The 15919-nt window shown below is 39.6% G+C and overlaps 1 protein-coding gene across 2 annotated transcripts in view; it reads left to right on the plus strand.

Moving 5' to 3' along the window:
• The window catches only part of MDFIC (MyoD family inhibitor domain containing), a 91418-nt gene that overhangs the window by 41474 nt on the left and 34025 nt on the right, over nucleotides 1–15919 (plus strand). For both annotated transcript variants that reach the window (XM_059171636.1, XM_059171637.1), the window contains exon 4: nucleotides 13191–13466. In XM_059171636.1, coding sequence (XP_059027619.1) covers nucleotides 13191–13466 — 276 coding nt within the window. The remainder of the gene's footprint in view (nucleotides 1–13190; nucleotides 13467–15919) is intronic.

The raw sequence follows: 15919 nt of genomic DNA on the forward strand, positions 1-15919 counted from the left end.
AAGCTCTCCAGGATCTCCTGTAGGGGTTGGACATGATCACCATGACAATCCCAGCCTTAGAGTCAATTCTGAGAACTTTGCTTGGAGTCCTAAATCTTTAAATTATGTCAGAGCATCATCTATAATGGGATGTTCTTAGAACTAAAACACAAAGGTTTCCTCTTCTCGGACCATATCTTAAAGGAATTTATTGAAGAGTGAAAAGCTATCCCAATAACAAATACTCACCAGTGAACTTTGAGGGTTATGACCTATATTAAAGCTCGGGGGAATAACAGTGGAATTTACTTTTTTTCTGATTTACCTTGTATAAGCTACCAGAAATAAATTTCTTTTTAAACGTTCAGTTAGCAGTGCATCGTTTCCTCCACCAGATTCCCTGTCTTCGGCCTGGAACTTCATTTGCATTTCTACTGCCCTAACCTCAAAGAGATACCAGTTTTACTTCTACGTTAGGTTGGATTTACTTTTATTAAAGGGTGGGGGGGAAACTTTTAGTCAGATAATTTTTACTGAGTTTTTAATGCTGTTTTCAAGAAGGTCACTTAACTAGTATTTTTGATGCATTTCCCTCCACATTGTATGATATCTGTAACTGAATCTTTAATTCCCTTGTTAGAGCAGAGAGAATTTCTCAAATCCTTGCTGTGGCTCCACCATCCTCATATTATGCTTTTACAGCAATTCCCTAGACTCGTGAAGGTGAAGGATGAAGTTTATAATGGTATTGAATACCAAACTGTTGCTTGATTTATTCAGAAAGGTTGTTATATACTGGGATCAAGTGACAGCTTAAAAGCTAGTATAATTCATCATCATCAGTTAATTTTCACTGGGTGTCCACTGGGTGCTGAACATTGTACAAGGTTCTTTGTCAGCAGGTAGTGCCTGATAAGGTTGATGGAACTCTAAGAAGACGGAATCTTGTCTTTAAAGCATTCGCTGTATAATCAAAGGCAAGTCAGTGAATGCCCGGTGTTAAACTCTGTGTACAAAACCTGGGAAACTAAAAGTGCTTTATTTTTTTGAAGGGTTCTTAGTAGTAAATTGAGGTCCTGCTCTCAACAGCTATGCTGACACCAGAAGAAAGTGGGTGATACAGGATGGATCAAGGTTAGGTGTCTGCTATGGTCCAGTCTTTGCTTGACCCCCACGCATTTACTTGTGTGTGGACACACAGGTGCTTTTTGTTTCCGTGCATATGATTTCACAATATTCTTAATGAGACCCAGTTATCCTTTGAACAAACGTGTATTCTGCCTCTCCCTAATGGGAGACAAATCAAAGTCACGTTCAGATGATGCATCTAGAGCTGGTGTCAGGTCATTGTTCGAAGACCTCTGGGTGATGTTTATGCCTCCATTGAGATGGTTCAGAAATGTGACCTCAGTCAAATTTGGAGTTAGCTCCTTGTGATCTTGCAAGTTATGTTTTATCATACTCCTGGCTCTATGATGGTGAAGGGAGTATGGGATAGCTGCATTGTCAACTTTCAAGTACAGTGCTGGTCTGGGGACTATTCATATGCCTCAGGTTAGGGATAGCACAGAACCATCTCTCCATTGAGAGATGATGGTTCCTTGGTCTGGGTTCTCCTGTCAATGGATGTACTTACTCCAGGATTCTCGGCTGAGATTTCCCCTGTTGGGTGTCGTCTGTGGCCGGAACGGAGAAGGGCTTCAGGGGAGGACTCCCTTATAGGGGCCTGAGCAGTTCTCTTCTTGTTGTTAACAAGGACTTAGATTCAGGGATTGCCTTAAGGTGGAACTGTCACAAGCCTTTATTCGCTAAGCTAAAGATTTATTCTAAAATATAATTTCTTTAACATCTTCGTTCATTGCTTATCAATACCCTTTCTTGGGAGATGGGTGGGGGGAAGACTTGGTGTTCTAGTAACTGGCATCAGAAGTGCTGAATAATGATCTCTGACTCTGGTCTCTTGACTTGCCAATTCTGTTTTTGAGCTCTGGTCTCCCTGTCTCCATGTAGTAGCTTGCTGTCCCGAGCATTACTTCCTTGGGTGGTGAGGCTTGGCCCAGCGGCTGCTCCTTCTGCAGCCAGCATCCCCTGTGACGGAGTTGTGTGAACAACTGATGGGCGGTAAGTGCGGCAGGCACCCACAGAGTCTGCAGTTTCAGGCTTCCCGGTTCTCGCTCTTCTCCCTGTTCCGTTGTTCAGCACTTCGAGTTTACCTGATCGGCATGCTGAATTTTGACTGAACCCATATTTGGGCTGCTGAAGTTCAGTTACCACATCTGACCATCTGAACGTTGGTGGTCTCACCTTCCTGGCCACTAGGGCTGCTGCTTGGGGTTGTATGCCTGTGAATTGCACAGAGACGAATGGAAGCCAAAATCCAGTCCTTGCTTTGATCACCAGGACTTATGCTCAGGCAAGGAATGCTTGTGAAATTGGTTTTTGCAGAGGGGAGTACCTCTTTGGATTTACACACTAGCCAAGTTTATTTGTGTGTTGCTAGCTTTGTGTTGCTTGCAGGTAAGGATAGCGCTCTGTTTTTTTCCCCCAGTTGGCTTTTACCATCACCAGTTAGAATGGAGTTTGTTGTTTTCTTGTAGCAGCTGCTGAAATCCCTCAGATATCCAACATACCAGTATATAAGTAGTTCTCTGCTTTCTTGGCTTTACTTAGGTGATTGTACATTTTAGCAGTCTACTTTCTTTTGTTTTTTTTTTTTTTTTTTAAGATTTTTATTTCTTTATTTGACAGACAGAGATCACAAGCAGGCAGAGAGGCAGGCAGAGAGAGAGAGAGGAGGAAGCAGGCTCCCTGTTGGCAGAGAGCCCGATGCGGGGCTCGATCCCAGGACCCTGGGATCATGATCTGAGCCGAAGGCAGAGACTTTAACCCACTGAGCCACCCAGGCGCCCCTTGTCTACTTTCTATGTAGGTTTTTCCTATTTGATCAGAGCTCTTGGTTTCAAGGTTGTTTTTTGTTTGTTTGTTTGTTTGTTTTATTTGTATCCTTGCTTGACTAGAGAGCCCTTATCCCATGGGGGAAGGCTAAAGGGACCCCTTTGGCAGGGACGGGTCTAGGACCTATGTCAGAAAGCAGTTCTCCGTCCCCCCAAGTGTGTCAGTGTGTATCTTAAGTTGAAACCCTAGAGTGTTGCGTGCTTCTTCATGGGGGGTCTTCCACATGCTTTGTGGTCCTTGAAAGCTGTAATCAGCATGTAAAGTTCCAGGATGAATTCCGAAGTTTCAGATACTTGGGGGTTTTGGTGTGTACTTTCCTTAATTGTTACCAGCACTAATTTTACTGCAGTATATGTTGTTTGATGTTGTTAAATAAAATATTTCTGACCTGGGGCACCTGGTGGCTCAGTGGGTTAAGCCTCTGCCTTCCGCTCAGGTCATGATCTCGGGGTCCTGGGATGGAGCCTCACATCCCTCTGCTCAGTGGGGAGCCTGCTTCTCTCTCTCTCTCTCTCCCTCTCTCCCTCTCTGCCTACTTGTGATCTCTGTCCGTCAAATAAATAAATGAAACCTTTAAAAAAAAAAATTTCTGACCTGTTAAAGACATGTGAATGTGTCCTATCCCATTGTGATAGGTGCTTTTAAAGTGAATACTTACAAAACCAGGTATTAATAATTTTTAAAATCTTTTCCTATAAACCCAGGGTGAAACGCCAGCAAGGTCAAAGAAATGTTTAACTTATGGTCTAAAGATTGAAATATGAGTCATTGCTGTGTGATGCTTCTCTTGCATATTGTTCTAAGAATCCTGAGGAAAGCTTTTTGTTAAAACTCAACATAGTAATAATAGTAGGACTTTTCAGGCTTCTGCTTGCCTGTCCACTAATTGCTTTAAAAAAAAAAAAAAAACAAACCTAAGAAATGTCTTTTATAACTAAAAACAAAACAAAACAAAAAACTGTAAAATTTCAGTATGTAAAATAGACTTTTGGAAGATTGTGACTTTGTGCTATCTTTTTATTCATATGTTTTCCTGTCATCCAAAAAACATTGCTTAGGCTATTTATTTTCTATAAATATAAGTACATATGCATTTATTTAGATAATTTTGATACAGTTATAAATAATTATAAGCAGATATCACTTTATCAGTTGAATCAAATGATGGAAATACCTATTGAGCCTGAGAACAAAGGGATACCATAGCCGAGATCCCATCTTCACTATGGGATTATATTGGAAGACAATATGATCTTGTAATATATAAATAAAGCTTATAGATAACAATCCATAAGGAAGCCTGCTAACTTAAACTGAAACATACTCTGTTCTCAAATGCAGGAGTGGTGGGCTCATATTATCTATGTAAGTTAACTAGAAACTGATGTGCAAGAGTGGGCATATAGTCAGGCCAAGTTTGTCATTCATTTGTGGTTAGAAACAAGCATTCAAGAAAGGCTACACTTGGAGGGAATATAGAAGATGTTTTGTTGTTCTTTGGTTTACTGCTGGGGACTTCTCAGTAAAACGTGCAAATCTTAAAATGCTGATTATTTTCCTTCATAATCCTTATATTTTAGTATATTTTTCAATGAAATCATTATTTTTCTGGAAAATGAAAGATAACTTTGTGTATTCTTTTCAGACCTGTTTATTTCTAAAAAGGTTTTATTTTGATTTATAGGGGGGAGCAAAACCCCCCTAGTAATAGAAGAAAAAATAAAAGCCTAATAGTAAATCAGAAATGACAGGAAAATTTTATAGGGAAGAGAAAAACAATGGTATGAAACTGGGAAGTGTTAAACCTGTCCAGAGGAACCCGTCACTTTTTCTCATTTTGCCAGTGAAGGTCCTAATGCCCAGGGGAATGGAGCGACTTTCTCAAGTTCACAGAACTGGGAAATACTGACTCCAGAATTCAAACCCTAGTGGGTCTCCCTCAAAGCCTGTGCCCATCCCTCCATCTCCTGATGCTAGTGTCTTTTGAAGGAAAACAGTAGCAGTTGTGCACAAATTGCCCCCGATAGAGAGGAGACCAAATCCTGATTTACCTAGAAATGTCCTGGTTTTAAAACTAAAAGTTCTGCATCCCAGCACTTCCCTTAGTCCTGACCAAACCAGATGGTTGCTCACTTGACAAGATTTCCCACCAGCCATGGGGAAGATACAAATTGTCTTCGAACGGCAGAGAAATCCTGGGTTTCTTTCCCTACAGAACGGCGTGATACATGCTTATCCTTCAGTAATAATCAGCTTCTGCATTGTAAGGCATTGTAAGGCTCGTCTGCTATCTTCTGAGATTCACCACAGGCTGTGGATTTGGCAGTGGTCTTTCTGCTGCTAATAATGTACTGTTGCTTTCTAGTGAAATGTGGCATCTTTTGGGTCCTTTGGGCCAGGGGCAGTTCACGTGTAAGTATATATAATGTGCCTCGTTGTTCATAGGACTTGATAGAAGCTGTATTAGTGTTTTATAACAGTGATTCCTGGCATTAGTCCCATGGCTAAATAAAAGTTTATGTCTTAGGGAACAGTATAGGATGAACATTCCAGGTCAGTGAGAGGCTCTCCTCCCTGCTGTCCTGTACATTCCTTCTGTTTGGTTTCTCCAACCCAAGATCTTCCTCTGCTGTGGTCAAAGCTGGGTTGTTGGCAAATGCAAGAAACAAAGTATAGAGGACACACCCCAGGCTGAGACCTAGGCCTGGAAGTGGCAGAAATCATTTCTGCTCTCATTCTTTCAGAGTGAACATGGGTACATGGCTGAACTGAACCACCAGGAAGACTGGGGAATGGGTTAGCCAGGAGCCCAGGACGATGGGGAGCGTGAATCTGGGGAAAAGCTAGGAGTCTTTCCTCTTTCAGGTTCTGCGGAAAGATGTTGAAGTACTCTCTTCGGGACACCTGGGTGGCTCAGTTGGTTAAGTACTCTCTTCATGTTGTTCACCGAATGAAGAAAAGGATGGACTCTCCAGACAACTTCGAAACTTTTATCCTTTTGTTTGGGAAGAAGTCTTTGCAGCCCCTGTCACTGATTACTGATGAATTACTGTTAGAAATGCTTTCCTAATAAGACAGTCTCCTCCCCTCTGTGCATTCCAAGTCATGTGGGTAGATGGAATTTGATTGGGATTCTCAAAGTGATCAGTGTTCCCAAATAACATTTCACCATGTTAATATATAAATTTAAATAAAATGAAAATGTACTAGGTGTTGAAAAAGTTCAGAGGCTCAAGAGAAAAACAGTAATTTTCAGATATGCCATTGGAGGGGAATTGAGGAAACAGGTAGAAAACACCACGTGCTCCTCCCAGACTGTGGGAGTATTAGGGTACAGGCTTTCTCTAGGGTACACCAAGGAAGGCTTGCATCAAGCTGAGGAACAGAGTTGGCCATTAGTGCACTTGTTTTACTTGATTTTAGCCTAAATTTACATTATGACAGGTAAATACAGTTTTATCAGGAGTGCATCTTGAAGTGATTTTTAAAGCTATTACTCTGTCTAGATGCATGTTATACATATTTATAATAAAACCCTGTGTTACTCATATATATAATCTCTACCATTTGAGTGTGTGTGTGTGTACACACGTGCATGTTTGTCTCAGAATGACCATGGGGGAGCATAGGACCACTTACCCGGGAAAAGCTTCATTAACTATCTCTGGGAAGAGTAAGTTCTGTTCATACCAAGTCATCCCTGGGCAGTATTCTATTTTGATAATTTCGTTACAATTGTGAATTCTAAGCATTTACATTTTCTTTGTATGTGTACAACTAGCATTTAAACTGGGTGCTTGGTATGAGAATTCTTTTGTAATTTTATTAAATATGATTTGTGAAAAAGACCAGGGACTGAAGATGACTTGCCCATGCTAATAGATTATAGGCTGTAACAAAATGTTGCTTTATATAGCCACTCCTGCAGCTGCAGTTTCCAGTGTAGTTATTATCAGCTACAATATCACCCAGGTGTTTTTTTTTTTTTAATCAAAAGAAGTTCATGCTATTGACTCATTACTCCCATATTTATTATTCTTATTGAAAATCACTAGATTTAATTCTATTGGTTTCCCTCCTGATTGAAAACATTTGAACCCGAAAAGCACAGTATTTCTTAAGACGTTTGTAACAATTCATCACAGATATGAAAATTACAATCATGCGCCATTGTGTGAGCAATGATTTAAAAAAAAAATTCTTTACACATATGGTAAGCGGGTGACCAATGCTATCCAGGTTTGAAGATGCTGAATGTTCATATAACGGGTATTTGAAATTTTGATGTGTATTGCATTCGTTACTGAATATCAAGAATCCATTTTTTTGCTCATATAGAGTAAGTTTAAAATGGGGTCTTTTGTAGAAGCACCTATCCTGTTTAGAATGATATAACAGATGCTGAATGTTCACATATCAAACAAAATGCCAGCTTTCTGTAGAAAAGAGGTGTCAAAAAGTTTCTTTGTACCTTTAACGCATGTGATTATGTAGTACAAAATGCAGAGTTTGTAAAATTTCTTGAATATACAGGCAAAAAAATGAATAATTCAAAACAACTCATAAGTTCTACATTCTATTGTCCCTTTATAACGCAGGCAGAAGATAGCAGTGCGCTCCCAATAGAGCTGAATTTGCACAAGTTACACCTCTGAAAATGCCAGATGGTCTATGGTCTACTTTTGAGAGCTGTCACATATGTAAAGATTTGAAAAAAGAAAGACAGCTGAATGAGAGCAGTGGATCATTAAAGGGAGAGTGAGGGTCCCTAGGCATCACTTGTGTTTTAAGAAGCATTGTGTCGTTCCCATATTAGTGTGCTGCTTTTTTTTTTTTTTTTTAAAGCCATACACAACTTTTACACAATGAGGAGAAGAAATCTGTTTAAAGCCAAGGAGTTGGGGTTTAATCAGTGAGATGTTTTTGTTCTTTATATGAGAATAAAACCCTGTTTCCGACTTGGTTTCACTTATAATTTTACCATAAGATTCAAGTCACACCCATGAAAAATTAGCAGTGAAGTTAAAATAAATGTTAAGATAGCTAATCTATCTAGGGTTTATCCAGTTTTAATTTGACTTACATACTGCATGTATCTGAACAAATCATAAAACTACGAAATTGTGTTAATGTTAAAAATCTGGCATAAAGAGATAATACTCGGTTGTTACCTGACCGTAATACAAACTATAGGAAAAATAATTAGGTGACAGTGAAACAAAAACGAATGTACTATCATTTATCTGCCAACAGAAATAGATATCATTTTGAAGACTGAAATGTAGATAAATCATTAAGGATATGTTTGAATACCACGCCAGCCATACCCGGTAATTTGCAAATAGTCAATTTTGATAGTAGAAAAAGGTCAGATCTGTCAGTTTGAGAATTTGGTGGCAAGACATAGTTGTCTTTTACCACCTTTATTTTTATTTATTGAGAATGTTTAACTATGACATGGTAATTTTAAATTTTTCTTGGATTATGGACTATGACAGGACATTTTTGATTGATAAGAAGGCTACTTAGCATGGGTCAGTTGGACATTTCAATTTAAGCAAGCTCTCAGATTGCTTGAAATATTCTTTTCAGAGAAAAAGTGGGCCAAAACATTCCATTTATTTGGCGAGGTTACTGGTAAATGCTCCGCAAAGAGCACCAAATGAGGTTTAACTGTCTTCTTTGGCATCCCTTTAAATACATATGCATAACTATCCATGTTCAATAGCAGTCATTAGGATGTCATTCTAGTTGATACAAGAAGCTAGGGGAGCAGCAGATTAATCTCTAGATCAAATGATTGCACACCCATAAGAAATAGATCTCCTCTTGCAGATGCCTTGTCCAATTTTGTTATAAGAAGGTCACATAGAGCTGCTGAACAGAGAAGTAACCTTTTCTTTTTTTCATCAAGAGTAAGGAGAAAACCAAAATATTTTGATATATTTTCACACCATTACTTTGTGGTTTTCCCAAATATTTAATTTTTGGATAATCATTCTCCAGTATCGCTGAAAAGAACCAAAAAACTGTACTGTATGAGGAGCTCCTAAGTTTCATAAATCAGGTATTAATGGTAACAAGATTTGGTAGGAAAGATGCTTTTGTTTGTTAAATAAAGAAATGAATGTCTTCAAAATTGAAATAGGCACAATCCTGAGTAGAATGTTTTGATATGTTAAAGATGTTTTTCTTCAAGAGACATAGGATATGTGAACAAAAATGGAAGTAAACAATGTGCTAAAGACCGACTCAAATGCAAACTATCTTCTTTGTCAAAAATATATACCGTTTTGGCTAATCCCCAGATCACAGATAATTAGGTCCTTTTAGACATTGTCAATGCCATGTATAATTCTTAAGCTTTGCATGCAGTACTTTTTCTAAATTGAGTTCTTAGTATTCAGATTTAATTTACATTTCCTAACTGCTCATAAGCATAAATGGAAAAAAAAGACTAATTAAAATAGCAGGTTTTGGTTTTGAAATTACAGGAAATTGTAAAATAGTAAAATTTTGGCAACGAATGGAATAGTTTTTGTTCTTTCTGTTGTTTTTGCTGCAGCACTATGATTGATAGCTTTGCTTAGGGGCTACTCAATCAATGTAAATGTTGATTTTAATAACCTCATTACTTAACCAGTATAAACAAATAACATTTGGGAGAGAGAGGAGTCAGGGCTCTTCAGCCGCAAAAACTCCAATTCACTGTGGCTAATTTAAATAGAAAAAAAACTTACTAGTGATGTAGTTTTGGAACATTGGTGAGGTTTGGTGGGGTGGGGTACAGAGCCAATGGCCCAGAAAGAATTCTTGAGACCTCTGTGGTGCAAAAAGGTGATTTTATTAAAGCACAGGGACAGGACCTGAGGGCAGAAAGAGCTGCCACACGGGGTGGGGCTGGGGGTTTGTTGTGAGGATTATCTGGTTACAAATTGGGGAGTAGGGGGTAGGGAAAAAGGGAGGTCTTCAAAAGAACCTTCATATGCTAAAGAGGGCCTACAAAATACTGGAGGCCTTGCATTGTCAAGTTAAGGTGATTTTCCCCTCCAGTAAGGCATTAATATTAAGACAGTTGAGAGCTTCCTAGAGGGTTGGGGACACCCAGGAGTGGGGCAGTGGGTGGAAATGTTGCAGGGTGTCAGCTTGGGCTTTGTCCTCAGCTTGCCTTCTGCTGCCTCCTCATTAGCACACGGACCCTCCCAGGAGTTCCAGAGCCAAGATCATTCCCATCCATTCAGTGGGGCTTCTCTGTTGACAGCCCCACTGCTGCACCATCAGCCCATGGTCCGCTAGGGAGTGAATATCAGACACTGCACCCCACTGCCAAGACCAACAAACGCCTTCTGTATCATTTGTGCTGAGAGTTCCACCTTCCTGGTGTGGCTGGGGTCTTGCAATGACCACTGCTGGTCTGTAAGTCATCCTTGTGCTTGGTGGGGCTTAGGTCACATATCTGCCCCTTAACTGCAGAAGAGCAGAGGAATGGGATAGAGGTATTGACCAGAAAATCTGTGAAGGTGTTCAGAAGTTCCAGGCAGCACAAATGATGAATAGTCATGTTGCAGAACCCGGACTGCATCCTGGTGGAAGAACCAAGCAGCACTCGGAGACTCTGGAGGATGGGAGGTTTATTTAACACCAGCAGGCTCAGAGGAGGTTGTTCTCCAAAGGTCTGAGCCCTGAGCACAAGCAGGGAGGGGGATTTATACCCTTCTCCTTCTCCATATTTGGTACTTTTGGTGCGTGCCGGAATCGGAGTAGGAAAGAAGAACCTGGAAGGGCTTTGAGATGGGACTGGAATTCCCTTACTGGTTTGGTCCGCCATCTTAGAGTACAGTTTTTCCCTATCAGTCATCCTGCTTCTTTATGAGTCACTGTCCAAAGAGTCAAATTTGTCCTTCCATAGTATCATGGTGGTAAGTCTCTTATATTCTTTTTAAAGATTTTATTTATGAGAGCGAGCATGCATGCTAGAGAGCTGGGATTGAAAGACCTGCGGATCCCCTTACCCAAGAATTCAACACTGCCACAGGATGCAAACAGCAAGAGGTTCTTTATTGTTTCGCAGGCGCCTGCGGGTGTCAGCGCGCGCCTGCGGGTGGTCAGCAGCTCCTGCTAGCTGAGCAAACCAGGCTGGGGTGGTGCAGGATTTTTATAGACAGGTACAAACAAGTTTTGGGTGGGGCGGAGCTGATTGGCTGACAATTTGAACATTTGAAAAAGGCATACTTGGTGTTAGCGGATTGGCTTTGGAGGACCTGCGTGCTCGAAGAAAAAGGCGGGAAGGGGGAGTGAGGAGGGGGAGTTGGACCTTATTACTCAGCAGAGAAGCATCCTGCCTACGTGACTATGCGGCCCCCTGCTTACTATGCCTGGGCTATTAGCAGAAGGTATCTTGTTCAAACAGGAGACAAGTGTCACACCCTAAAAGCCAAGCGGTTACAGAAAGGCAAAAGAGCAGTTAATTAGTTAACAACTGGGGGGGGGGGAAGGGTCTTTCAGGATCATGGCGTGAGCTTGAAGCCAAGAGTCCCATGCTTAACCAACGGTGCCACCCAGGCACCTCTCATATTTTTTCTTCAATCTGAAGTGTTTTGCTTTTCATATATAGGCATTTAATGCATCTTTAATTTATCTCTATAAGGTATATATGCACTTAGATGTGCAAACACATACATGTTTGGAGTGCTCTCTTCTTTTTCTGCTGGTTATTTGTGCTGGACCCATAACACATGGCTTTAGTTGCTGGGGTTTCTTAAGAAGACTGTGTAGTAAGTCAGGTGCTATAACCCGCTTTTACTTTCTTAAAATTGCTTTAGCAATTCTTGCTTCTTTTTCCTTATAAATTTTTGGATCAGATTCTCAAGTTCCATGTAAAAGTCTGTTGGAAATTTTTTGGGAATTATACTGAACAAATAAATTGGGGGGGGTATGAATATTTACTCTACACTTAGTAGGATTTTCTTTTATGTCCTTCAGTATTGTTCTGTGATATTTTGCCAAGAATTTCCCCCATTTTTTTCCCTAGCTTAATTCTTAGAAACCTAATGGGAGCTTTGGGAGAGGCTTTTCCCTTTACTTTATTTTTACTTTTTTGATATTGTAAAGGGTTCATTTTTTTCTTGTATATTAGCTGCTTGGTTACTGTTAGCGTAGAGGAAATTTATTGATTTTAATGTGGTTGATCTTGTGTATATCTTCTTAAATTCTTAGTGTTTCAGGGTTTGTAGTCTCCTAAAATTTCCCCTAGAACATTCAAATTAGGGATGCATCTCAAAAATATTTTTTCCAGACCGGTTATTTTTTTTTCATGTTATATTGCTTTCACCAGTGCCTCCAGTGTAATGTTGAATAAGATGGATGAAGCTGAGCCACTTTTTCTTGGTCCTGACCTAAATGGGAGCATTTCTTAAGTGCTGACATTTAATTTTGGCAGATGTGTTTTGTCAGATTCTACTTCTAACTTTTCATAAATGGTTTATTTTTTATACCAAATTAAAAAACAAATATAGGGAATGTTTTTTCCAGGATTCAAAATGAGATAGAAACAGTGCCTGGCTGGCTCACTTAGAAAAACATGTAACTCCTGATCTTGGGGTCATGAGTTGGAGCCCCACACTGGGTGTAGAGATTACTCCAATAAAAAAAACTTTAAAAAAAATTAAAGTAAAATGAAATTAAAAAGAAAACTATTTCTTTCTATATTGTCTAGCTATGATACTTGGATTCATTGCTTTTTTCCTTTTTTCTCAAAAGATAATTAAATATTTTATCCCAGTATCAGGGTTATTGAGATAATATTGACATGTTTCTAGCACCAAAAGAGGGACCTGGTACATAGAAAAACAAACACTTGCTGTCTAATGAGTGTATAATAACTTTTTCAAATTTCCAACTTAAATTTTCTTTATTTTAATTATTTATATTAAGATATAATGTATTATTTGCCCCAGGGGCACAGGTCTGTGAATCCCAACTTAAATTTTCTTAAAAAACAAAGCAGTCTTTCCCACTATTTTCATATGCCTTGTATAAAGTCACTTTTGATGACCCTGCCCCACTAACCTTTTTTACTAATTATGTTTCCTCAATGTCCATGTTTATTAATATTTTTCCTTTTTTTTTTTTCCTCTCCATTTTGTAGAACCGTGGGTAAAGCCCGGAGCTGGGGGGCAGGGGGTCGGTTCCTGAATATATTTTGATGATTTTCAAATATTTCTTTTTTAACCGGACCAACATTTCCTGTTGTTTAGCCCAACCCCAGCGCTTGCCTCAGCTTCCAACGTGCTCACAGGAACCAACTGAGGAAGAAACCAGCAAGATAAAGAACGGCCACACAAGTCTGAGCAATGGAAATGGAATTCACCATGGGGCCAAACATGTATCTGCAGAGAATCGAAGACTTTCAGCACCTGTTTCTCACAAAATGCATAGAAAAATTCAGTCCAGCTTGTCTGTAAACAGCGATATCAGTAAGAAGAGTAAAGTAAATGCTGTCTTCTCCCAAAAGACAGGCTCTTCACCTGAAGGTAAGTTGGAGATATATGCTTATTTTATTTGACTGGATGAAAATCATATTCACCAATAACTACTTGATCAAGCAAACATGAACCAAGACTCCTGCTCATATTTCAGACAAACTGGAATTTTGGTAAAATGCAACCACTCCAAAGGAAAACACAGGCTAGGAAAGGAAGTGCCAGCAGCTGACATCCTGCTTTAAAGATTATTGTCTTCTAGAGTGAGGAGTCATTACTTTAAATAGAACTGATATACTTAACTGTTTTTCATACCATGTTTAAAAATATGAAGGCAACATACTGGTGGTGGATGCATGTGTTTTTTCGGTCTCTGGTTCATTTTATTATTCTGTGGTTCAGAGAGATTACCTGCTTGTATGTTCATCTTGCAAATGAGTTCTTTTCTTTTCTTTTCTTTCAGTGTTCCAAAATGCATTGTTTATGCACCACACCCAGTGCTCCATACAGTATGTGCAAATGAGTTCTTAAATATGCAGCACTAAAATGAGAAAAAGATTTGGTGATTGTCATGTTCTTGCCAGAGAGTGGGGCCACGCTAGTATCTTCCAGCTATCAGGGCTTCCACAACCAACCCCCCACCATTCCCCACTCACTCTGCTCTGGCCTTTAGCGCCTCCCATGGAGGTACAGGGGTATTCTCTGACCTCTCAGGAGCTTATTATTATGTCTTCAGTTCTGTTCCATCCTGCCCTTAGCCAGGTCAAAGGCTAAATACTATGAACCTGAGGAAGGTTTTCTCTATTATGACCCAAACCTATCTGATGACAGTGGGTTTATAACCCACAGACTTCTTTTATAAAACTAGTTCGCTATATTATATATGGATATTTTGTAAAAAGAATAGTCTCCCTACCATGTATAAGGTCCCAGATTTCTGCCAGCCTATCCGTGTTCCTCTCTTTTTCCTCTTTCCTCTCCTTTAGCAGTTCTTGGGATCCAAAAACTCAAATCTGTTTTCTAAATATAGATGTAGATGTATCTTTCCTCCTGCTGGTTGGGGTATATCTGATTTTTTTCTTATTCCCCTTACCTTTCAATTTTAATTGCCATGAAATCTTAAGTAAGGCAAATTCTGTCGATGCTTCTGTGAAGTTGGCCATGCTTATTCATAGAGATAAATTGAGTTGTAAATAGGAAATTGTATCGAGAGTTACCAGTAGTGAGTGGAAGAAAGGATATTACATTTTGGCTACAGGTGTCGCAAACTCAACTGAGGTAAAGTGTTGGGTTGATCAAATGATATGATAATAAATGGTCTGCATAGTTCTAGGTCAGTGACACTACTTTCCAAACTAATTAGATAGAAAGGGACATGATTGACACTTTAAAATGAGTTTGACATGTAAGCTGTATGGTCATCTCTGAAGCAGAGAGAGGCTGTTAACTAAACTGGCTCTCCAAGGAGTTGGGAAGGCAATGCAATTTTCTTTAGAGTATCTTTGCTTCTAGGTGATTGGGTGAAATAATTGAAATCTACTTGTTTTATACATTTGAATTTACTTATTACAGCCTTAACCTCTTATTTGCCATTTAATATTTACTTATTTTAAAGAATGCTCTCTCAGTCCAACTGGAACAGTGCGTATCAATCCAACTTGAAATAGCTTGTGGAATTTTTAGAAAATTTTTCATTATTTTCTTATTTTTAATACCACATCTGAAGTTATTTCTGATGGAAGAAGGCAGCTTCTTCTTCTTTTTTTTTTTTAAGATTATTATTTATTTGAGAGAGTGTGAGTTGGGGGAGGAGTAGAGGGAGAAGGGAGCGTCTTAAGCAGACTCCACACCCAGCACAGAGCCTGACACAGGGACTCAATCCCACGACCCCAAGATCATGGCCTGAGCTGAAATCAGGAGTCAGACGTTTAACCAACAGAGCCACCCAGATGCCCCAGGAATACAGCTTTCTAAGTAACCTACAAAGGAACAGGAGAATCAATAGTGTTGAAGAGAATTCTACTCTTCCCCCTGCTCTTGATCACAAAATGTTTTCCAGACTGGAGTGGGGGTACGAGTCCTATGAAACACAAATGAAGGGGTCTAAGTATATTGTAGAGTGTCCTATCCAGAACTTGGCCGGGAGGCCATAGAACTTAGCCGGTTCTGTGTTCCTGGTGTGGGGATTGCTCAAATCCAGATGAAAATTTCCTTGTCCCAGTTCATGTATATTCTCCAAATTAGGTGTCCTCATGTTTTTTGATGCTATTTAAAGTTGAGCACTGATGTTCAGTTTTGAAGCTATGTTTCTCCTCTGGTAAATGTGCTGTAGCGAAACAAAAAAGGACAGAGCAGGCAGATAGCAAGTGAAAGGACCAACATTGTGAGTGTGACCACCAGCTCGCTGGGCAACTCGGGTTTCTCTGGGGCTGCTTTCTCTAGAAATTGGTTTGGAGGAGAAATCTTCCAAGTTAGTTTGGGTTCCAAGATTCTGTGATGCTGTT

The sequence above is a fragment of the Mustela lutreola genome, chromosome 4 (genome assembly GCF_030435805.1).
Source record: "Mustela lutreola isolate mMusLut2 chromosome 4, mMusLut2.pri, whole genome shotgun sequence".
NCBI lineage: Eukaryota > Metazoa > Chordata > Mammalia > Carnivora > Mustelidae > Mustela > Mustela lutreola.